Source organism: Alexandromys fortis, unplaced genomic scaffold (genome assembly GCF_014885135.2).
Source record: "Alexandromys fortis isolate MF-2015 unplaced genomic scaffold, M_Fortis_MF-2015_v1.1 scaffold_71, whole genome shotgun sequence".
Lineage (NCBI taxonomy): Eukaryota > Metazoa > Chordata > Mammalia > Rodentia > Cricetidae > Alexandromys > Alexandromys fortis.
Window position 1 is genome coordinate 7,617,986 of NW_026067954.1, and position 26,065 is coordinate 7,644,050.

General features: G+C 42.7%; 1 protein-coding gene across 2 annotated transcripts in view; it reads right to left on the minus strand.

Moving 5' to 3' along the window:
- The window catches only part of Dennd1b (DENN domain containing 1B), a 210,918-nt gene extending 201,899 nt beyond the window's left edge, over nt 1–9,019 (minus strand). For both annotated transcript variants that reach the window (XM_050151643.1, XM_050151642.1), the window contains exons 1-2: nt 8,855–9,019; nt 6,803–6,867 (exon numbers count right to left, since the gene is read on the minus strand). In XM_050151643.1, the coding sequence (XP_050007600.1) occupies nt 6,803–6,867; nt 8,855–8,871 (82 nt within the window). In that variant the 5' untranslated portion in view covers nt 8,872–9,019. The remainder of the gene's footprint in view (nt 1–6,802; nt 6,868–8,854) is intronic.
- Between the last annotated feature and the right edge of the window lie 17,046 nt (nt 9,020–26,065).

Sequence of the window (26,065 nt, forward strand, 5' to 3'; positions counted from 1 at the left end):
CTCAAACCTTTTTTTTTTTTTTTTTTTTTTTTTTTTTTTTGATTTTTGAGACAGGGTTTCCCTGTAGCTTTTTGGTTCCTGTTCTGGAACTAGCTCTTGTAGACCAGGCTGGCCTCGAACTCACAAAGATCCGCCTGCCTCTGCCTCCCGAGTGCTGGGATTAAAGGCATGTGCCACCACCGCCCAGCTCAAAACTAAACTGTAAACAACAGCCAACAAACAAGAAGGTCTGAGCATTCATAACATTCCTTTAGCATAAAGCCAAGACCTAACATTGTAAAAAGCTCTGGAACATCCAGCACTCGCTACAGTGGAGGAGTCTATCAGAACTGACAATCTCAATGTTACCTAATACAACTAGGCCACTTGCTTAAAGTAGCCCCCAAATATACTGCCAATAATATCCACAAACATAGTTAAAATGTATACCACAGTAGGTAAAGTATTGCCTCTGACTCGCAAATCAAACACACATATTTGCAGGGAAGACAGGAAACAGCATGAAAATATAAGAAAAGTCCCCCAATTATAGACTATTATCATAAGTATTAAAAGAACACATTACCTTGAAAATCTAGGGGAAAACATTCCATAGAAAAGCCTGAATAAACTTGCTGTGCTGTGCCAGCTCAATAATGGTCACGGCAGCCCCAGAGCACAGCACTGTGTGGACAAGAGCACTAGGGGCACTGGGCCCCCCATCACAGTGGGACCCATAAAAGTTCGAAGACAAGGAGCCACCTCAGACTGCAGTAGCAGCAAAAGACATATATATAACTAACACAGGTAGTAAGACCAGGCCATCGAGTATAAAATGCAGCTGAACACTGCCCAAGTAAGGAACACATGCACAACAGTGCTGTTTACGTGAGCAGCCACTCTGGGAAGAAACCACAAAGACCCACACAAATATAAAAGAACACCCTTAACTATTTGCTACTGGGGAAAAAATGGCATATTCCAAGAAAATGATTCTAAAAAATTATAGTAAATTTTGTTCCTAGTTAGTATCTATGGGAAAAAGAAGTGGTCTCATTTTCTGGAGCAATGTAGTATATAAGTATTTCCAGTACAAGTGGCCTTCTTTATCCTAGATCATCTGGTGGAAAAGGCCTTGGGCAGAACATGCTAACAAACATAAGCCAAGTATGCAAGACGAGTGTGCCGAGTACATTTTACTACGGACTTTCCGCTACTGGGCAACAGTGTGGAACCTCCTACAGCACCCCAGTGTGTCTGTTACTCACCAGCATCCTACTTCCTGCTGAGCGGACTCTGGGATGTGAGAAGAGGAAGGGAAACATGAGTACTTAATATGAGAAACCTAAGCCCAGGGTACACCAGAGCAGCTCAGTCCAGTGTGGGTGTGTGCACTTAAATTTTTTTGAGTCTCACTCTACGGTAGAAAGCCAGGATGCAGGATATAGCACTATGCCCACTATGTACATACATTTCAAATGTTCCTGCTTCTGTCACACCAGTGTGTGTTTGAAATCACTTCCACAAGAAGTCCTCTGAATGAACTGTACTGGCATCTGCTTGCCCACTCCCACCACAGGTTCAATTTCTATACCTTTTCATTCTGTATTTATCAAAGATGTCAGACTCTCGTGAGCTCGCTCCTAAGGAAAATAACTAATGTGGTTCGTGAAGTTATAACTAGACATGACAATATTAAGCTCTTTACAAACACTCTGACAAAATGTTGTTCTTAGCAAACTACATCATCGCATTATAAAGAAAAAAATAATCAAATGTAGGTTAATAAATATCTCCTTATACAGGGCATGGGAAAGACTAAAATATTTGATTTAAGATTCTGATTTAAGAAAATTCATGCTTTCAACTGTTAACATGAGTTGGAGATTTAAGACGTAGATGATTAAAAGAATAGTAATTCTATAGCAACTTGGATGATCTCATCAAAGAAAAAAAAACTATAACAAAGGGACTTGATCCTAAGAAAAATAATCAGATAATGATATGGGAATAGAGCAAATAAGGTTTGCTAAAGATAAGCTTGAACTGTAATAACCAGAAGTGTAGATCCAAGAGTCCTTTAATATGGAAACATAAGCCTCATAAGTGAAGAGGAGGGCTCCAGTCTAGTCAGTCTATAAAAGGAATTATACAAGGAAAAGCTTAGTATCAATTAAGAGAAATTATAATGGTTTTTTAATTTCAGAAAACACACTGTATTTTTGTTTAAAATGACCTGCTGCACATATCATTAATATTCTATACCCTCCTGTTATAAAACAGGCCACAATGAGTTTACAAGTGACATTATGCAATGGGAGGCAAGACAGAAGTGATTAACCTCAGAACACAGGGATACCACTGTAGACAAACTTGCTAATTTCTCTGTGCTTTTGGTTTCTTCACGAGAGCAGCACTTCCTATCCCATAAGATTTTTGTGAGACTTAAGGACCTAGTACATTTGTTAAAGCCCCCGGGCCTGTGCCTGCCTCCAAGTAAACACTACACAGATAGCTGCGGCTGCTGCCACTTCTTACCACCAGTCAGCAACAGGGAAAAAGAAAAAGAGAGGACAGAAGCCTGGAGTGAAGGCATCTTTTACTAAGGAACAGTTAGTTTTCATTTCCTTGAAGTGTCCAATCTTTTGGAGAAAGTGGTGCAAGCAGAGTAATGTGAGTTGTGTTATTAGAACTGAGCTAGGCCAGCTCTGCTGTCCGTACTTTCCGGCCTCTGTGGAGTGTGGGCGAGCAGGAGGGTGGCAAAAGCAATGAGTCTGGCGATCCACCAAGAACAACATTAACTTCTAAACTGTGGCACTGTGCTCTGGAAAGCTGGTCTACACGCTACTGGAAGACTGTCTTGCCAGGAAAATCTCCTTTAAAAAAGAGGCCACAGCCAACATGAAGACACGGCCAGAAACAATTCTATTAACAAACAGGGAACAGACTAGGAAACATCACCAGTCCCTCTCACAGCACGCTTCAAATCTGTAGGGGACTCCAAACGAAACTTATTTTTCAGTATTCTAAATGTGATATGGGGGGCTGGAGAGATAGCTCAGCAGTTAAAAGCACTGGCTGCTCTTCCAGAGGACCCGGGTTCAATTCCCAGCATCCACATGGCAGCTCACAATTATCTAGAACTCCAGTTCCAGGGGATCTGGCACTGTCACACCAATGCACACAAAATAAACAAATTAGATAAACTTTAAAAATGGTGTTATGTTCAGAAACAGTAATGAAACTCCTTGAAACAAGTCCAACAGTGAACGACTAGATGAATATCTGCCATGTCAAGTTCTAGTTCCCCAGTTAATTCATTTCCAAATGAACTAAAACAGTCAATAACTTATTTCTGGGGACTGGGGAGATGGTTCAGTAACTAAAGGCTCTTGCTGCTCTTTCAGAGGACTCAAGCTCAGTTCCTAGCTCCCAGGTTAAGTGGCTCAGTTACCTGGAACTCCAGCTCCAGGGAGACATCACCCTCTTCTAGCCTCTACTGGCACCAAATACACACACATACACTGACACGAAGAAAAATAAAATTTTAATTTTATTTCTGTTTATACATATGACACTTATGAAAGATTTAAGTTCTCCATAAAAATGAGTGAAAATCATGTTAAATATTTTAACATGAAAATTAAAGGCGTATTTTCTGTATGAAAAAATAAGTGATCAAAAAATTAAAGTGACAGTCTGAACAACCCTTTACAAAGAATACTTCAACTAATCTCCTAATATCTATTCCTTTACAATTAATTATTAGGCCAAACACAATATCCACTCCATAGCCCTCCATCTCTACAGGGTCAACAATGTCTTTCTAAGCAATGGTCATAGCCACGACAACTCTGGCCACTGAGGTTCAAGAAGACATTTTTTGAGAAAAGTTCTGCTTCTAAAGAAAGAGTCATGAAAAGCCAAAGTTTTCTCCTCTTCCACCTGCACTCATATTCAAGAAAGCAGGCTTCTGAGGTCTAGGGATAGACATCTTGAAACCACAAGATATCTAGGCCTTTGAATGACAAGATCTGTAATTTCATAATTAAGAGTTGATGACTCACTCCAGGGATTTTCTCTTACACAGACATAAGAAATGTCCAGTTAGTCTTAGGGCCAGTTTTACACTTAGTAAAAGCATCCTAATTTATAAGGTTCACTCTCTTATAAGGATACTCCCAGACAAGCCAAAATCCAGCCCAGAGTCTATCACAGTGGTAGAACATGCCCCATAGACAAGCCGAAATCCAGCCCAGTCTTCTTAAAACAAACCAGCTATTGACAATTACAAGGAAATGCTACAATACTTTTCAAAGAACTTCCACATATTTTCTTTTACTATTTAGCAATAAAAGAGGTAATTAATAAGATAGAAACACCAAGCAACTTGGCATAAAATTTTACTTTTAGATCCCACTTAGTTATATGTGCCATAACTTCTTAGGGCACAAAAGGTTATAACTTCATGGAACCGAAAATATTCATCATGTTTAAATGATGCAAAGCATCACTGAAGCAAGAAACGGCAATGTTTGGATGTGGTTGACTTTAGCTTTAAAAAGCCTTCAAGCCAGGTGTAGTGGCACACCCCAATCCCAGCGCTAAAAAGCTAAGTGCAAAGACCACAAGCCTGAGGCTGGCCTGAGTTGCAGTAGTGAGAAACAGTCTCAGAAAAATAAGGGGGGGAGGGGGGCCAATTTTAAATCTTTAGAATTTGCTGTTAGGTGGTAAGCTAGGGTGGACACGCTAAAACTGAGGCCCCAGCTCAGTGGTTCAGACTTTTGTAAATTAACACGTGGCACTAATTCAATCCCCAACATTGTCCAAACTGGCGACAAAGAGCGGGGCACAAAAAGGAACCTTGATCTGAGGTACTCTTGACAATTCTCTGAGACAGGCAAATGGTTCCATGGGTAAGGCGCTTGCCTCACAAATGTTAAGACCTAAGTTCAGAACCCAAGTTCAGTGAGGTGGTATATGTATGTAATCCCAGAGCCAAGGGGAGATAAGAGGTAGAGACACGTAAGTCCCCCAGAATGCGAGTGCCAGCTAGCCTGGTAAACAGAGTACCTGTGAACAACAAAGAAACCCCATCCCAAAGTAGACAGCAAAGACCAGCAGCTGAAACCCTCATCTGACTTCTACATATGCACCAGGCAAGTGTGTGCTGGCACTCACACACTAATGCACACACATCACATATACAAAGAATGGGCTGACCGGCTTGAAGAGAAGCCAAAATTGCTTGTCTTGTCCACTTATGATATTCCTAACTTTGCCAGACTGTATAAACTGTAAAATACAAATGAAGATGTCTCTGGAAAGCAGTGATTTCACAGCAGCAGCAAGGTGAGATGGCAAGAAAAGAAGTCAGTAACACAGGACAACCAGTCAGAAAACGCAGACAGCAGACAAAGGAAGCAAGGATGACACCACCAAGGCCTTACGTGAACCACAGATTAACACATGCGCAGACCAGTTGTTACATGAAGCACTTTTATACTTTTATAAGACTGCTTTGTGACCTGAAGTACACACATTTCAAATGAAAAAGCTCCCGTGTTTCCCAGAAAAATTTACCCTGCTGTATAACACATCAGATGAGTACTGCTTCATACACCTTAGGTTACCAGTGCAGTAGTTCTTCTAAGGTTAACTCACACCAAGAATGCGCTACCAATTTAAGCAAAGAATGGAAAATTAATATACGCATGTGTGTGTCTGCACAAAAGACACAAGCCCAAGCTGCACAGAGGATATGGCTGCGACTGGGGGTACCCAAATGAGCAAGTTCTACCACGTGGAGGACAATCATGGATGACGACTTCTCTAGCTGGAAGACGTTACTTGGAACCTTGGGATTTCTTCGCTGTCGTTCCAGAAGACCAGAAACAAAGCTCACACAAGTTCTGGGGCCAAGAATGTGTGTGATTTCCTACCTAAAATTAGCCATGCCCATTTCACCACAGCTGGGCTGGGCTCCTCTATTTTAAGGTGTGCAGCGCCAAATTACTTAAGAGTATGTAATTGCTGGCTAATCTTAGGACTAAGAGTGTCAGAGACTTCCCACCCAGGCTTCAGGATGGCTAACTGGTCTCCACAAAGCCCCACACTTAATGGCCTTGCCATCTAGGGCCTAACTATACCACTAATGAGCCATGTACTAAAAACATATAGCATGTACAAAATAAGCAAAAAGAGATGCTCCTTTGCCTCTGACTGACTCTGCTTCCAAAGACACACACAGTATAGGAAAGGAGATTTTTAAAAACTGGACAAAAGTCACAATACTTTAAAAAGTAAATATTTGTTTTCAGGAAAATTGTATAAAACCCACAATAAAAAACCTTCCAAGTTATGTTACACATGTTTACCTTCCCAAGTTCTGTGCAACTGGAATAAATCCAACAGAAGGAGCTATTCCGCGTACATAGTACATTCCAGGAACATCACAAGGAACTGGTGAAGGTACCGATAGTACTTGCAGGAAAATTTACAGTATTTTTTTTTAATAGAGCTGACTTTCAAACACAGATGAAAGCGAATGGAAAGACATGCCTTCTTACCAAGAACAAGGGCAGTTTTGTCAACTGGGAGCAAAGCTGAGCTGTAAGTTGAAACCCAAGCTGCCCAGATAACAACCCTGATTTCTACAAGCCCAAAGCAAAGACCTCGCATCTATTTTATTACCAGCAATTTGAGATCCTGGAACAGACATCTGGCACTCTCAAGTTCCCGATACAATCATGCAGCGCAAGAACACAGCATTAACACTTGTTTTGACACACTCGATTACAGGAGGAGGCAAAAGAACGCATACCTTCATTTTCAGAGGCATGGCACTTCACTTTCAACACCAAGTCAAAAGTTCTTTCTGGATTTTCCCTAAAACAGAAAGAATCTTGTTATATTTTATTTGCTTGACACAGCACATAAGCATTAACTACATAGCTTCTATACAAGCATGCCCCTGTACCTATGGGCTTGTGTGGTACTAAGAATCGAACCCAGAGTCTGTTCATGCTAAGGAAGATCGCCATCCCTGTATTTACTGAGTTCTAAATCGAGCCCTGTGCCTGCTGCAATGGCTTCTATGAGGCTCCCTGACTGTGTAACAGAAACATAAATGAAAATGTTTTATCAGTTTATTAAAAGTTAAAGTTCAGACTTTGGAGCGCTGGAGCTGGGAGCAAAGTATTTCATGACCTCTGAGATTGCTTCCTCACCTATAATGTACCCTGTCTGCGTCACAGAGTAACTGTGACGATGAGACATCAATTAATATGTGAATGTTCGTTAGAGAGTAGCAGATTTCATCTTATTGACTCAAAACTGGAAAGCCAGGGCACTCCTACTAAGCATCTTCTCAGACTGCCATAATTCTAACGCCAACTCTCGGCTTTCCTCCAAAGAACCTGCCGTAGTGAGAAAGATGAGATCCTAATTCCACCTGCATGTTCTAAAGACGATCACGGAAGAGTGCCCCATAGACAGGCACCTGCTTTTCCTGGGCATGTCTAAAGAAGCTGTTCACACACTCCAAGCTAACCTAACCTGACAAATTATTTTCCTTATATCAATTATCTTGAAGGAATTTGGACATTTGCCTCCTCATTAAATTCCCCCACCTTTAGAAGTTACTAGTTCGGTTTCTTTCCCCCCCCCCCCAGTTTCTTACTCATTTAATCTATTTATTAAATTTCAAAAAGTGGACTGAAATCTACTGAGATATTTAAAGCAAACAAAAATGTGCTGCTGTAACGTCTCTTTCCTTGAGAAGGTGTAAGATCAAGTCTGGGAACCTGGCTCAACGGTACGTGCCCTAGAGTGCCTGAAGCCTTGGGTTTGACCATGATGGGAGGGGGAGTGAAGGGGGAGCTGTTAAAGTAAAAGACGACGTCACAATGCAAAAAAAGTGATGGCATATATTTCAATTACTCCTGCTACGACTGGTGCCTTTCTTAATATCTACCTTCTTCAAAATGTTATTAATTACTTCTCACATCTAAATAAACACTGATTTTAAATATCAACCAGAGAAAAAGACAAGCCATGTAGCTTAATTTACAAATATACACTTCCTCATCATCCCCACTATTAACTTGTTTCATGGGCATAAAATGGGCTCCGGTGAACTTTTTTAAAATCCCTTTATAATACAATTAATTGTCCAAAAAGTATGCTTTAAAAAAAAAAAACTCACCCTGCACTTCATGGTATCAAACACCAAAGGAAATATTCTAAAATGCATAAGGCTTCTACTTCCATTAGACGTTTAAAATTGGTCTTAGGTAGAAAAATTAAATAGTAACCCTGTTATACTTCTCTGCGACCTAAGGGGCCTTTCACGGTGGCACAACAAATACACAGGGTGAGGTAGAACGGAATGGGAGGGGGCGGCAAAAGACGGAATTTCTTCCCAAAGTAAAGTTTCAGAAGGAGACCAGCAATCGCCCGTCTCCGAGACACCTCAAAGCAGAGCCACCACCGTTATTCAAATTGCTTTTCACCTACTCCCCAGAAGTAAAATGGCCAATGATAAAGAGCCACCTTGGTGCTCTCCGCAAGCAGCGCACACGGAGGGGCTGTATAAACAAACGCCGCTTTCATTTTACGTAAAGGGAAAGCATCCGAAAGCATCCCAGGCCACCCTGGAAAATCACCCTGAAGGGTGCAACGGCGACCTGGGTCGCCGGGCGAGCGGTTTCATAACAACCGCTCGCAGAGCCGCCCGCCCGCCCGCCGTCCGGGCCCGGGGAAGCAGGGTCGCGGACCCGGCAGGCTTTGCGGCCTAGCGCCGACCGCCGCGCAGCCAGCCGTACCGGGCAGGCCGCACCCGGGGCGGCGGACGCCGGGCCCCGCCGCCGCTCACCTGGTCCTGCGGTCCATGGTCACATGTCGCTGCGGGGCCGCCGTCGCCCCGCGCCCGCACGCCCGCACGCCGCCTGGGACGCGCTGCTCAGAGCGGCGGCCGGCCCACGGCGCCCTCCGCGGCCTCGCGGGGACAGCACCGCGGCGACGCCGCCCCCGCCCCCGCCCCCGCCTCCCGGTTCCCGCGACCCGGCCCGCGGCGGCGGCTCGGCCACCTTCCGCGAACCAGGAAGTCGTCGGGAGGGGGAAGGGGCGCACGGGGACGCGCCCTGCGGCTGCACCTGGCCGCGCGGCCCGCGGGCGGGACCTGCCCTCCTGCTGTCCTGGGCACCGGTTCTCGCTGCCGCCGTCCTGGAAAAACACTTATGTCCCCGGGTTCCCACATCACGACTTCCATTCATTCCCAGTTCAGAGCTCAAGTGGGTGCTACCGCTCCTGCCTCACTCCAGCTGTGGCCCGGCTAGAGCTCTCTGAAAGCCAGAGCCGCCCCCTCCTGATTCAGGAATGTTCAGACTTTAGGCACCTGCTAAACAGCTCTGCCAAATAGCTCAAGGATGGGCTCCAGTTGCCTGCCTGCACAGATGGGAAACACATTCCGGCCGCAGTCACTGACTCACAGCCAAAGACTTAACTTTTGAACACACAGTGGCAGCCCCCCCCCCCCCATCGAGTGTCGTTCTACGGTCTTGAGAAGGTACCGCGAAGGGAGGAGGAGGTGAATGAACCCCAGAACTCCAAAGCATGTATTCTGTAAGCAATGCTAAACATTGGCTTGGCAAGCCCCACACCTGGTACAGGTACCTAAATCACCACATCACAGAGCAAGAGACTGGGTCTGAAATAAGCAGTGGGCAGTGGCAAAGCTGGGATCAAATCAAGCCCGTCTCTTGCTGACTCTGTACTGTATTGTAGCTTCTTATTGCTTCTTCTGCCGTCTCAAATTTGGGATCTGCTAAGAAGACATTTAGAAAGATGTACGGTGGACATTCAAAACGTTGTCCACGGCTAGAGTCTCTCGCTAGGGTCTGGGAAAGGCCTTCTCCCAGATAGCACTCCCCCCCTTGACAAGGCTGGAGTGACTGTCATCCAATGGGGGTTGCTTCGGACTGGGTCCACATAGAAGGTGCAAGAATGAGGAGATCGAATCTGGTATGAGTCATGAGACATAAGAGTCAGGCAAGGAGCCTTGGAAAATAAATAGGTTTGATATTAAACTTTCCTGTCCAAAGTGACGTTGCCATCCGCAGAGCAAGACACATTCCACAGCCACAAACTTAGGAATAAGATTGAGATCCCAGTGTTTCTGAAACACAAAACAAAACGGCACTGTGTTTGTGCACAGGGCGCTGTCATAACTTGACTTGGTGTGGGATGCTTGACTTCAGTTTCTCGCTTCCTACATTTGTAAAATGGGGATTGTTCCTTGCATAGCGCGAGTCGTGTGTTGTTCAAGTTTAAAAGTGCTGAGCCATTAGTGGGACATTTGGAGGAGTCACTCCGTGAATTTCAGTTTCACAATTAGGCCAACTACACCATGTAATTTTCATTTTCCCATATAAACTTCTTCCCTGCCTAACAAGTTAGCATACTCCAAAGACTTGAAATAAATCCTTTATAAACGAAAACCCACTTCTGCCCCAAGTGTTACTAAATTGCATGTCTCTCCTTTTGTTACAATTAATTCTTCTCCAAATTTAAAAAAGAAAAAACCCTCCCTAGGGGACCTGTCTCGTGAGTTTTTAGTCTGCAGTGAGAAAACAGTAGCAAGGATTTTCACCATCCACTGTTGGGATTGTGTAAAGTGGCAGTCATGCCTTCGTATAACATAAGAGCTTATGCAAACTACACAAAGGGTATGAGAACAAAATGCCACACATATATAACCCATGCCAATCCTTTTTCCATCACATTTGAAGTCAACGACAACAAAGAGTTTGATTTTATTGGATTTAGCAAATAAACACAGGTGGATATGATTGATGTGCATAGTTTGTCAAAAATTACTGGAGCAAGAAGTTAGGATATGCCTATTGTGGTATGTTGATTAAAACCAGTGATATAATTTTGGTAATGTTTGCTTCATATAACACAGTGTTATTGATAGAGAAGCTTAGAGAACGCAAACTTTCAAATTGGCTGCTACATTTTCCCATGATCATATTTAAGCAATACTATTTCCTACTTGACAATAACATTTTTTTAGATTATAACAATCCAAGAACAAGGTATATAATAGTATTGTCAAGGAGCACATACCAGGATCGGGCTGTAGATCAGTGGTAGAGCACCGGCTTGCCACCTACAAGGTCCTGGTTTGATCCCCAGCACAGAAAATATGTTCTTCAGCTCATGGATGTGATCTTGATGATGAGTGTATTGATGTCTACTGAGTTTGTTTCTGCATCACACAATTCAATAATGGGAAAATGAATTACCTATTAATTAGATGCCCTAATATGTCGCTAGGACTGTCTACTTCAACTTACAGTTCTGTCGTGTTTTGCTTTACATACCTTGTGACCATGTTATAATAGATATTCCAGTTGATAAGTACTGAGTCTACCTAGAAGAGTGAACCAGTTCTCATATTTTATGTCTCTTTTGCCCTCAATGTTTGCTTGTTTATTCTAAATAGTGGTTTCCTGGCATTTTCATTCTTTTAAAACACAGCAGCTTTCTAAACCATTATGTTTGAACAACTTTTCTTCAATAACTGCTTGTGTCCACTTTCCCCAGGCTACACCCAAATGCTCTCTGCTTGGTAGTTACTACCTACTCCTGACATGAAAGAACTCAAGTCTGATGTAGGAGGGTCATCTGTCTATGTGTTACTTTCATTGGTTAATAAAGAAACTGCTTGGCTTTTGATAGGACATCAGCTTAGATAGGCGAGGTAGACAGAACAGGATGCTGGGAGAAAGAGAGTGGCTGGAGGACAGTTGCTGCTGTTTTAAAGAGAGAGACCACGCCCCAATGGGCTGGTATCTCAGCGGCTATTGGCTGAAGGAGCAGAAGGAGCTCCTGCAACACAAGTCTGGGTCACCTAGTGAGCCAGTGCTCTGACTCCCAAAGTACCATAACCACAGAGGTAAGCACTTATGTTTTCTCCAGTAGAAGTAAGCCTTAGAAGAAAAACTTATTAGCATGCTGGAGTACTGCCTGCCAGTCCCTTCCCTCTGGAAAAAAAAGAGAGGGGGACACTGTTACGGACTCTCAAAGGTCTTCAGAGAATAATTCCACTCCGAAAGCTTCAAGTATAAAGTAGTCAAATCATCTTGGCTCTTAGGATAAGTATCTATTACATCTGCTGATAAACTGTATTTGTCTCTGCCATTTAATGTGCTTTCCACTCATGCCTCCTTTTCTATGCCCCGTCTCCTTCAGCGTCTTTAGAAGCAAGGACGTTCTTTCTGTTTTCCTTTCTGGCCTCCTACTGTAACTTACAGCCAGGAATTAATGGACTCTATTCACTAACTAGACACATACTGGCTGTGGGCCTCCTCTGTGTATATCAGAGTTTAAGGTTTCAAAGAACTAGCTTAGAACCCAGTTTTGAGAGGTGTCCTGCTCGTCAACTGTGTTTGGCACACTTCCATCCATTCCCTAGAATCTAACTCTCCATGGCTTCCTATTATTATTCTTAGGTTAAATTTAATTAATAGCATTCAGATATTCGTTTATGGTGAAGAAAACTTCTTTCAATAAAATACTCAACAGGTCAAATTTCTTATTGAAATTTCCTTAAAAATATTATTTTTTTTTTTGTCTGGACATGAAGACCTAGTCCTTTAATCTTAACATTAGAGAGTAAAAGACAGGTGGATCTCTATGAGTTTGAGGCCAGACAGACTACATAGTGAGATCCTGTTTTGATTTTTTTTTAATTTCCTAACTTGAGTTTTACTGTTAAAACTGAGACAATGTTTACAAGGAGAAAATTTTCCTAGTGTTTCCTTCATACTCTACAGGAGTATCATACATTTAAATCTAAAGGTAAAGTCTCCTTTAATACTACATGTGTACTATTAAAATAGAAGCCCGAGGGGAGAATGAAGAAGCAGTATCTTTGCCAAAACCATTCTTTTCTGCGTTGATTCAAAAGTCAAGTTCAAAAGTACCTTCCAATTTGTAGACAAAAACACCACAAATTATAATGTCTTTATTACCAAACCTGAACATAAGCAAATATACATAAAATTCATATGATAAATTATATTTAGCTGTTAAACATTTAATAAAAATATTCTTGCTGGGCAGTAGTAGTGAATACCTTTAATCCCAGCACTTGAGAACCAGAGGAAGTGGATCTCTATGAGTTTGAAGCCAGCCTGTTCTACAAAGTGAGTTCCAGGACAGCCAGGACTATTACATAGAGAACCCTATCTCGAAAAACAAAAACAAAACAAAACAAAATCTCAAAAACCATTTAACCAAACATCTTCTTTCCTTTTCTCCAAGCAATTTGTCCTCTCCAGTTGTAAAATAAATGATCTTACCTCTGACCAGCTTCTGCTAGTTCACATTTATCTCCATTCCTCAGCCTGCCAGACATTGGGAAACTTGCTCTGAGCCAAAGGAAAGAGAATAGGACCAGTAGACGGTAATCAGAGGACTTGATTTCCCCTGGGACTCTGAGAAGTCTTGCTTGACTTCAAGAAGCCGAACAATGTTTGGGTAACCCTGTGCACTGCATGGGTAGCAAGCTCCTGACCCCACCCACGGAGATACTCCACATAAATAAAACAGCATCATTGTGTGACAGCCTTGCTCACACCCATTGAATGTTTCAATGGAATGAGTAATCGCATCCAAAGAGCAATGTCATTAGAATTTACTGGAAGGATTCAGAAGAGGCTATCTAATACGATACTGGTGATCCAGCAAAATCAGCGACCTCTATAAACAATCATAATCCTAATGTAAAAGAAAAGTTCCTGCTGGCCACGTTCTACTTTTCTAAAATTGAATCACTAGACAAACATGACATGCATATCACCACACAGGAGGCTCAGGGCGTGGGGAGCTGCAGCGTGTCAGCCAACAGACCTCAGTCAAATAAACAGCAGGGCAAAAATGCCATTCTACAGCACAAGGCTCCTTGACGACTAAAGAGATTCACAATCCCATCATTTTTGATAGGTATCTCCTTCACTCCTTCTACTACACATTAGACATGATCAACGCAAATAAAAACAGGGGTTCTCCTGTGTGCCAAAAGGAGGGGCATCACCCTCGCTCCCTGCTGTTGTCTGGAGTCACAGACCCACGACTTAGACCTACACTGGTAAGGTAGGAAAACTGCTTGCAACCTTCTGTGGGAAGACAGGAAGGCAGGAAGGCAGGAACAAGATCTTAATTCCACGTGGAAGCATTTCTTTTCTGTGTGAAAAAAGCACTGTCTCTCACACCTTTCTTCATTCTCTGTTCACATGGAGTAGTTTCTTGCCATCTTCTTAAGATGGCCAACAGGGATAGCTAAGCTTGCCTAGAATGGGAAGGAGGGCTTTAGGTTCCATGATTCAGCCTGACCAGCCTGGTGACAATAGTGTTCTTGCATCAGTGAGGACAAACAGCACTTTCTGCCTGCTACATGGATGCTTCCCCGGGCTGCCCTTTACTTCCCTCTTGGGTAGGGTTATGTATCAGGAACAGTCAACACAGCGTGTGCTGGGCACAGTAATTACACTGTGTCCTCAATTCGGTGGTGACTATAAAGCCATTGATTGCTACATGATCCTTTCATTATCGGTGATTTCTAATACAAATATGTTGTACTTCTTCTCTGAATAAGCAGGTAGGTATTTATTCTTAAGTAACGAACACATGGACTTCTGCGGCGAACCCTAACATTAGGATTGGAAGGAAAGCTTTAAATCTAGTGGTCTTCTGCGGAGTTACTCACTCGAGCGAGCCAACTGGTAAAACCACTTCCAATCTGTGGAAACAAAAAGGCAGACGTTTCGTCGTAATAGTTGAGTCACCAGGCCATTTCATGCACAAAGACTTCGTGCCACACACCAGAAGGACAAGCTTTACCACATTTGCCTCTAGGCTTGCCAAGTGCTTGGTGATCATTTTATTCGCCGAGTCCTGTGAGGTGAGGCAGGTTGTGGGTAGAGCAGGTAGCATCAAGATGAAGCGGGAAGCTCACTCTCCAGTGACTTTTTTATTTCGAAGAACATCTGCATGGAGGAGTGTACGCTCCCATCCACCAGAGGCACCCGGAAGAAGAAGTTGGTCCTCATTATACCGCAAAACAATTTTTAAAGAGCCGTTTCCTTCATAAAGACACTCACTGCTTATGCAGTCAAACCTTTTGTTTCTGTTTTGCAGTTCTCCGTCCAGGTTGCAGGATTTAAAAAGCATTAATAGAAGAAACTAAAAGATATATTAATCTGCTGTTGTTACTACTCCATCCTCATGTTACAGAAATGGATGCTTAATTCCAAAGAAACTTTCTTCATTAATCCATAGAAAAACTGATTATTAGGGGAAAACTTTACTTAGAAACTTGAAGATTTCCTGGTTCTTAAGGATAAAAAGGAAAAAATAAAGAAGACTCGTGAACACTCTTAAAAATTGAAAATAAACTTTATTATTATCTTTTTAATATTCATGTTGATATATATTCTTGATCTGAAACTATTGAGCATATAAATTTTGCTCATATTGGGGGAATTATGTTAATGGATGTTTTTACTTGTTTGTGGAGAGTGGAGCCTACAAAGAAGGAAGAGCTGCCTGCATAATCAGGTGTGCATTACCGGTTATGTGCAGTGTCAGGGTAATCATCTGAGCTGACTGACGGGCACAGTCACTAGCCCTAAGCCAAACCTTAGCTGCTACTCTTTGCATATTTTGCTTTCTACTTTTGTTCCATATTTCCTTGTCTGGCTTGGACTGTGCTGTATAGTTGTCTTTTCCCTCCCACGAGTGAGCAAAGACTCCAAAGATATTTCTCCTTTTTTTTTTTTTTTTTTTTGTAAGCTACCTTCTGGTTTTCCTGAATTCCGTCACCTCTCCCAGGTGACTTCCTGAGTCTTGGCTCCCATCCCTTTCTTTTGCCTTGACTGAATACCACACACTGGGTAATTTATAATAGAGGTTGGCTTCGAGGATGGTTCTAGAAGCTGGAAAGTCCAAGAGACTGATGCCAATATTATGGAACTTGTGGGTCATTGCCTGTGCCCCAAGAAGTCATATTCAGTCACCTGTCCTTTATAAATTAAAGGAGCCAAATTAGTAGTGGAAAGCAGGGAAGGGGGATTTTTTTTTCAAAGTCGAATTGAAAAGGGGGACTAAGAGATCAGCAATCCACACATACAAGTTTGTGGCAGGAGGGTGATGTTCACATAGAAAGCAAGAGCTATGCATAACTAATGTGGCCAAGTTGTGGTCCCCAGTCTGTCCTTGTCTCACCTCCTGGTCTCTCTTTTCAGGTTAGTCTCTGCTGCAATGTAATCTGACAACTGTAAATCTCTTTCCTGGAAACAAGTGCCTTTTCTTGGAGACAAATTCTTCCTCTGAATGCCTCCAGGGCTTTGGACCCTTCTTCTTCCAGCAGGAGGTTCTTAGGAAAATCTTGCTTTCTTGAGCACTTCCTATAGTCTGTTTGCCAAAGAGTGGTTCACAAGTGTCTCCTTAGGATGTGTCCATATCCGCCAGACAGGCTGGTACACTGGCATCTGGTGACAGCCTACTTGATGCTTCATAACATCAAGTGAGAAAGAGCAAATTGTGTCCTCTAAAGACCTACTTTTTAAGGGTTTACAATCTATAAGCAGAGACCAACAGTAACCATGTAAATGTATATATAATAAAATGTCTTACAGTAACAAGTACTTACTACTAAAGAGACCAATGAATCAGCAGGATGGGCAGCAGGTTCCTTTGCCTATAATACATGAGGCAACATCTCTAAGGTGTGGACCTTTGAACTGCCACTTGAAAGATAAAACAACTGGCAGCTACATGAAGTGATACAGAATGAGGCTTCCTGGCAAAGAGAACAGATATGCATGTTCTAGAGGCTCAAGCTAGGCTGGTACATTGAAGAAGTGCCCAAGTGTCTAGTAACAGTTGTATGGTACAGTGTAGGAGGTGAGAAGGCTCCAGATGGCACACGGGTTTTATAAGCTGTGATAAAAGCTGCTTTTTACTCGACTCTCTGGGAGAGGCTGCTAAGCATGGAGCAAAGTGTGGAACTCAGAAAGATATTTAGGAAACTACTATGGAAGAAGAATAACTAGTCTGCCTTGTGAGTCGGTTGCAGTGACGATAAGTAGTCTAATACTAACCAGAAGAGGCATCAGCCAGATGAGTTACCTAAGAAATAGATGTCCATAGGTGTAGACAAAAGAGAGCCATGGCTAGCTTTGTGGCTGTTTACTAAGGGGCAGGGGTGGCAGTATCTGATGGTTCGGTGACGAATGAACCAGCCCAAAGTCTACTTTAAACACTAGAAGACCGACCAACAGGCCTTAGACACCCCAGCAGCTTTGGCAACTTGTCAAGGAAACCAGCCTGCCTTGTTCCCAACCTGTGAACCCTGGCTATTTCCATATAATAGCCACCTACATTGCAGGCAAATAACTGAAATATTTTTGCCTGGCATGCTTTTAGCTCAAGGACATATTGGGAACGTTGACTGGAAATTCTCAAGCTTGGGTGATTACAAATTTCAACATACTCCTTGAGTTTGTAATTCATTGCCTCCCCTACCACCAAGAAAAAAAAACACGGAAGAATGAAAAATAAAGTAACGTGTACCCTAAAGCCTAAATCACAAAGCAAGAATTCATACAGAAATTCAGAAGTGAAGAGTGCATTACTTGCATGGGTACTGAGAGGCTGTCTGATGCCTGGTCAGCATGTGGGAGGCTGAGGCAGGAGGACTCCAAGTTTGAGACCAGCCTAGGTTGCAAAGCAAAGCTATCTGGAACAGGAAAACTGACTCTGCTTGTCCTGATCTCAGGAACACTAATTTATAGACACTGTAGAAGGAAGCATGGCTTGGGGGCCAGGAAGATATCTATGGGATTACTAAAATGATTTAACAGAAAGCCCCCGGGTTATGCTGAAGTTGGACGTGCTATCTCGTGAGCATGAGAATAGAAGGCCCACTGCAGGCATCCTGACTGCTGCCGTCAGTAAGGAGTAAAATGCAGAGGCAGGTACAGCACAGCCTTGGCTGACACACTTTGAGCTTGGCTGGCCAGTCAGACGCTGGCAGGTGCTAATTAATTAAGAAGACAGAAGCTCCTTGGATTGAGGGCCTCCATTAGTTCGTTTGGCAATCATAGAATCAAGTTCAAGAGTAAGTACACAAAACACAGTATTAATGCCACCAAGTACTAAGGTAAAAGTAGATGACAAGTCACTCTGAAAGAAGGAAGTGGGAGTTTCTATTCCTTCCCCTTTTTGATGTTCTATGGGCTTTGGGAGTGGAGTAGTTGTTACTGTTGTGCAGACAGGACTTCACTCTGTAGCCTAGGCTGACCTACAACTCATTATATATCTGAAGCTGGCCTCAGGCTTGCTGCAGACATTCCAACCAACTCCTAAGTCAAAAAAAAAAAAAAAAAGAAAGAAAGAAAGAAAGAAAGAAAGAAAGAAAAAGAAAAAGAAAAGAAAAGAAAAACACTTTCAATGTTAAAGGTACTTAGTTCACTGGATCTGTGACATTCCAGCTTAGCAAGGCAGGTCATGGAACTGGCTGGTTTTATGCCTGCGACTGTGTGGCTGACTGAAGCTGCAGCTTGCTGCTCCTGCCGGGTGTAGGAAGAGAATATTGTACCACGCACAGCTAGGCAGGAAGCTGTCGATATTCAAATGTTGACACGTGGTTTCTACTGGAAGCATTTTTATTTCATACCACAGTAAAATCAAAAGTCACACATCAAACCATCTTAAGTCAAGGGACTGTCTCTGTGCCACATCGCGAACCTTCGAAGCCCTGCTTATTCATCTCCCTCACCTCCCAGAGTGGTCAGAATGCAGCCACCAGAGAGACTAGGCAGTAGAGTCAGCAGGGCAGCCGAATGAGGGTTTCCCGGACTTCCGTCCCCAAAGAAGGGTCAGTCTAAACTGACTCTACACATACATGACCTCACAGCTGCTACAGTAAGGGACTACAGGTGGGGCATGGACGGAAGAAAACGACCGTCACAGTTCCTGTGCCTCCCCACCCCCCAGCCCACAGAGGACAGTGTAGCCACAAACGCCTTCTCTGTGGAGAATGACCAAGTAAGCGGCCCCTCTGCTGCTCTCTCCTGCACCTGGACTGTCCCCGTGAACTTGACACCATCCAGGATGGGGAAGTCAGGCGCTAGGCTTCCTTGTTGATCCAAGTCCCATGCTCACCCCAACACCAAACAGGTTCCTGTTGCTCTCAGTTAAAGAAAAGCCACAGGTATAAGCCTGCCACCACATCCCCAAACACCAGGCTCCAAAACCACTACACACACTGAACCTCCACGCCCACCCCAGGGTTTGGCCAGCTCTCACAGCCCTGGGCTTTGCCACTTATACAGATGCAGGCCCACCCCCAGTCTCCAGGCCGTCCCAGAGCCAAGTCAGCCCAACAATAGGTGTCGCCTCTACTCTAGTGCCAGGTTGGCACACCTGGTGTCAAACAACACACCAACACCCAAGAACAAACAGACCTCAGGACTGCCAGCTGACAGTTCAGTTCCTAAAGCCCTAATCCAGGCCAATAACTGAATCCATGGTTCCAAGCTCTAGAAAAGCCCTCAGAGACCCAGGATGAATGCCTGTTCTTACACCACACCGACCCCCACCCCAGCTCTAATGGACATGGGGTCCACTAAGGGAATCCTAGGCTCCCTCCCTGCTGGTCTCCATGGTGATAGACTCCAGGCTAGTTGCTACGACTCTGGCAGACCCAGAGTCAAAGCCTGCTCCTCTAGACCTACAATCCAGTCTCAGTCTTTTGAAACTTGGCAAGCACTGGGCCTAAAGTTCCAGGAAGAACCCTGCAGACCTTGCTCCCAGGCTAGCTGCTTTGGTCCACAGCGCCACAGCGTACCCTGTGAACTCACCATAGCAACAGATCAGCCCTCGGACTTCCAGGTACCCAGATTGGTTCAGGAGACCCAGATTTCTGGCCTTCTGGGCAATCCTAGTGTCTGCCTGTCCCCTGTGGACTGACGTGTGTGGTCCCTCCAGTTGACCAAGGTTTCAGACTGACTCTAGTGAATTCAGTTACAAGGCCTACCTACCTGGTGACCTTGGTGCCATAGCAGCTTGCTTGGGGAATCTTCCAGTATGTCTACCCGGCAACTATACCAGATAGGTTTGGATGGACCAGAGGAATAAGCATCCACTTCTTTCTTCAAATAGGCTTACAGTGTATCACAGACTGCTAACGAGAAGAAAAAGGTGATATGCTTTCTTTTCTAAGGCTAAATGAGTGATCAAATTATTAATTACTGTCTCTTAAAACTAGAGATTTGCGTGTCAGACATTGTGGGAGGAGCTTGTATTCCCAACTACTCTGAAGTTGAAATAAAATCCTGAGTTCAAAACTAGCCTAGTCTACACAATAATTCTTTTCAAAAATAAAATAAGAAGAAAGAAAGAAAATATTTATAAATTCCATATTATCCATTTTTTAATTGAAATTTTGAATTTTTCAACCAATAGTTCTTATTGCAAGTGTCAGCTTTTACTTCATTTAAAGGTTAAATAACATCCCATTGTTTAATACACCAGAGTTTCTTTTCTCCACGGTTGCTGATGTAGGACTAGACCAGCTCCTTATCATGGTGCAGATGTCTCTTTGATAAACTGTTTCATTTCATTCAGATATAGCATGTGATTAGATTGTTGGATTATATAGTAGTTCTAGCTTGATAATTTTTTAAAACTCCCAATTACTTCCCAAAATGTGTATACTAATATATGTCCCCAGAGGGTGCTCAGGGGCTCCCTTTTCTCTTCCTCTCCATCAACAGTTGCTACCTTTTGGGGTTTCTTTAACAGCCTACCTGATAGGTGTCTTGCTGTTCAAAAGTGTTAATATCTATACATTTTACAAAATAATAAATTTCATTGTGACACTGCCATACATGCATCATTTCATTTTAATATGTTCATCCCTCCCTATGACCCTGACTTTAATATGTTCATCCCTCCCTATGACCCTGACTTTAATATGTTCATCCCTCCCTATGACCCTGACTTTAATATGTTCATCCCTCCCTATGACCCTGACTTTAATATGTGCATCCCTCCCTATGACCCTGACTTTAATATGTACATCCCACCCTATGACCCTGACTTTAATATGTTCATCCCTCCTGATTACCCTGACTTTCCATTCTTCTTGCCTCTCACCAACCCCCTTCCCCTTCCCAAACAGTCTCTGCTTTACTTGGATGCTTTGCTTTTTCTGATTTCATTATGAAAGAAAGCCGTGCATTAGTTGCCTTTCTGAGTCTGTCTTATTTCAGTTAATACGATCTCCATTTCTACACATCTTCCAGCAAGACACATGACTTATTCTTCTTTGTGGCCGAACAATATTCTATTGTGTGTATTGTGCTATCCTTTCATCTGCTGATGGGTTATGGGATTGATCTGACCATTCAGCTATTGTGAATGTCTCAATGAAGAAGAGGATGCAGGTTTCTCTGCTGTCTGCTACCTTTCATTGATTCATTGTGGTTTTGGCTTGTATTTCCATGACGGTTAGTGGTGTTGAGCAATAGTTACTGTTGGCTATGAAAGTATGTTTTTTGTGTGTAGGTTGTTTTATCAGCTTAAAGAAGACATTCATAACCATACGATGCTTTATATAAGCCTCATGATAACCACAAAGGAAAATCCTGCCGTAAGGCACTATGAAAGTTTCCAAATGAGGGAAACAACCAATATCTCTACCCAGCTATGATGCCTATCAACCATAACCATGACCAGCATGGCACCATAACCCTAAGAATGCAGTAGTGGCATGAAAACCTTGGCACTCGCCAATAGCTCTCTAATGAACTTACTATCCAATCAAAAGAGGAAAGTCATGTTTAATACTAGTAACCTAGCTAACCACCCAGCACTAAAGAAGTAATGGATCTCAGAATTAAGCCTACAATCCCACTTTACTAAACCAGCAAAATCCCTAACTACATCCTAAACTTTTGTGCTTCTACCTACAGTATAGTTCTCACCTCCTGTCAAGGAGATATCTTATCAACAGACAGAGACCATTACAAAAAAACACAACCAACCAAAATGACGAGTTTTGGAGCCCAACCACAGTGGCTAGATCTACAACACAATTCCAGCACCTAAGACTCAGGGAATATAGTAGAAGACAGGACAAAAAGATTTTTAAGAGACAGAGGAACAGAGAGTTTGCTGTGAGATTGTGTCTCTTAGAAGTGTCAGAAGCTACAACTATAATGTCCTCTCAACTTGACTGACTGCCAGCCTAAACACGACCTAAACAAGATGACGCTCTAACGGCTGTGCTAATATGGATGGGGAAAAGCTCACGAGCATTCAGCCCCACACAGAGATCTAAGCAACTAAAGAATGATGCAAACAGGTGGGTTGTCTTCCCCTGAGAAGAACACATCAAGTGGCTGTCCAATACTAAAGGTCAGCCTTGAAAACATACAAGTAGCATTACACAGACTGAGCAGGTAGTATTTATGTTTTTAGGAATGTGTTTATATATGTAATAGCAATTAATAAAAAGGTGGTGATGAATTTGAAACGGAAGAATTGGTATATGGTAGGTTTAAACTGGGAAAGAGAAGGGAGAAATTAACTATAATTTTTAAAAAATTAAAAATATACTACAGAAGATATATAAATGATGAAGAAAAAGGAATGAAGCTTTTTAAATAGAAATCTCATTCATGAGCCAGTCAGCAGGCAAGTTTCCTGCAGGTAGGCTGCTCCAATACCCCCATCCCATCCATCAGACCTTGTAAGCGACAAGTCCCATTCTGTCCCTAAGTGCCTCTATAGCCCACAACTCAGAGGAACTCTGAAACACATGCTGCAAATTCACAAAGAGGACCAAGAGAAGAGTGACTGCCCACCCAGCGGGACATCCCACTCTCTAGACCCTCCACTTTGGACAAAACCCTAGGCCCCATCCCCACCTGCCTCATCTTCTCTAGCCAGGCAGCAAGCAAGCTTCCTGCAGGCTGCAAAAACACAGAGAACCAAGAGAGGAACTCTGAAGCACAGGCTGTGATTGCACAGAGTAGACCAAGAGAGCAGGCTGAGAGACATCAAGTTCTATTATAAAGCTACAGTAATGAAAACAGCTTGGTATTGGCCTAAAAACAGACAGGTTCACCAACGGAATCAAATCAAAGACCTGGGTATTAATCCACACACCTATGAACACCTGATTTTTGACAAAGAAGCTAAAATTATACAATGGAAAAAAGGAAGCATCTTCAACCAACAGTGCTGACATAACTGAATGTCAACATGTAGAAGAATGCACATGCCATTTTTATCCCCGTGCACAAAACTCAAGGCCAAATGGATTAAAGACCTCGATATGAATCTGACCTCACTGAACCTGACAGAAGAGAAAGTGGAAAGTAGCCTTCAACGCATGGGTACAGGAGACCACTTCCTAAATATAACACCAGTAGCACAGACACTGAGAGCAACAATAAATAAATAAATGGGACCTCCTGAAACTGAGAAAACTTCTGTAAAGCAATGGTCACAGTCAATAAGACAAAAAGGCCGCCTACTGATTGGGAAAAGATCTTCACCTGAAGAATCCAAGAATAAGATTATAAAAATGTAGACTCCAGAAATAAGAATGTAGAAATAAAGAAATATAAAATTGTAAGCCTAGTAGAATGAGAGCAGACTGTCAGCAGCTTTCTCAGCAGCTTAAGGATTAACTATTAACCGTGGGTTAGTCAGCTTTATAGAAGTGGTCCTCTGCAAACTTAGGGTCGCTCTGCAAACTGAGGATCAGCTTTTAGATAAGCCACCTGGCCACTCATGACCAGAAATTGATGTGAGCTGAGTTAACTTCTGAATGATGGGATGTAGATGACTTTTGACTTTTTGGTTTTACATTGTCCCATACCCTTCCCTGCTATGCGAAACTGGCAGTGTCAGGGGAGGTGCAGAGCCTGGGTAAACACTATCAAGGAATGACAAGGAAAACAATGGACTAAATACAGCCACTAATTTAACTGAAAAATATAAATTGCAAAGAAGGGCAATTTGTACCTGCGTTTTACCTTGAGATTGTAAAAATTCTTTTGTTATTGCCTAAAGCTTTCTATAAGAGGAGGAGTTCAAAAGCTGGCCTTTGCCACAACTTTATGAGTCCATCTCTGGCTGTGGTCTCAGCTAGCTGATAAGCTTTATGTGCCCCATGGAGATTTTTTTTTTAATTTTTAATTTTTCCTGAAATAAAGTTTGCTTCTGGTTTATTAGACTTTGGTGTTTGTTCCCATCTTTGCATGACCCCCGTGGCCCCAACACACCAAGCCCACATCAGACAGAGGACTAATCTCCAAAATATATAAAGAACTAAAGAGATTAGACATCAAAATTCCAAATAATCCAATTAAAAATGGGGTACAGAACTAAACAGAGAATTCTCAACAGAGGAATCTCAAATGGTCAAAGGACACATAAGGAAATTTTTAACATCCTTAGCCATCAGAGAAATGGAAAAAAAAAAAAGACTCTGAAACTCCATCTTACACCTGTCAGAATGGTGAAGATCAAAAACACCAAAGATAGCTTATGCTGGAGAGGATGCAAAATAAGGGGAACACTCCTCTATTGCTGGTGGGAATGCAAACTTGTACAACCACTCTGGTTTCTCAGAAAGTTGGGGATCAACCTACCTCAGGACCCAATAATACCACTCTTGGTCATATACACAAAGGATGCTCAAATATACTACAAGGACATTTGTTCAACTATGTTCATAGCAGCATTATTTGTAGTAGCCAGATCCTGGAAATAACCCGGATGCCTCTCAACCGAAGAATGGATGAAGAAAATGTGGTACATTTACACAACGGAGTACTACTCAGAGGTAAATGCCGGAAAGGCATTTTCTTCATTAGTGATTGATGGGGGAAGGCCCAACCCATTTTGGGTGGCGCCATTTCAGTGCTGGTGGTCTTGGGCTCTATAAAAAGGGAGATTGAGCAAGTCCTGAAGAACAAAACAGTAAGCAGCACCCCTCCGTGATCTCGCCTTCAGCTCCTGCATTTAAAGTTCCTGCCCTGCTTGAGTTCCTGTCCTGACTTCCTTCAGCGATGGACGATGATGTGGAAGTGAAAGGTAAGTGAGCCCTTTCCTCCCCAACTTGCTTTTGGTCATGGTGTTTTATCACAGCAATAGTAACCCTTCTAAGACAGCCCCTCAAATACTCCTTATTAAGCAGACTTATAATTTAATTTACAAAAGAAAATTCTACTGAAGAAAAATAAGTAAACTAAATGAAAATTTTTACATATTAAGTTCTATTTATTTTTTTTAAGTGCTGCTTAACCTTTGTGTAAGCTATTCCCTATCTCTACTTAAACTTGCTAATTATGCCTACCTTCCAACATGCTCTCAAATTCTTTTCTGAGGCATTGGAAGGATCTGGCTTTACCTGTGTGGAGGACCCTAAGGGGGGAAATTCCTCAAGCTACTGGTGGGAGTGTTGGGCCACACCTCCCTGACACCACTGGCCAAACCATCAAATTTCAAGAACAGATGTACCTTCAGGATGGAAAACCAGCAGACTGCAACACCATCACAAAATAAAACCCAAAAGATAAACAGAGACCCTTCTGCCAAGAGCAAAGTACACACCATCCTCCAGCATCCACGGTCATTCTCCAGGGAAGCTCAGGGAGTATCACAATTCATGTGTGAATAATTCAAGAAGATTGAGGTCATGTAAACTATCTTTTCCACATGGGAAAGTCTGGAAGGAGGAAAGGGAAAAGGGAAATGATGTAATTGTAATTCTCAAAAAAAGAAATAATTAATAAGATAGACATCTTTGCATATTTCAAGCATATTGTATCTCCTGAACTGTCCATATAAACTCCTACATAACCAGCTCTTGCAGTAGAATCCCTCTGAGTTTAAACAAGTTTTGAGGTTGGAGAAAACAGATGTTTTTCCAGTTTTGCTAGTCTGTCCTGATACACTCCAAATCCGGCAGCGTACTTTTTACAGATATGTCTTC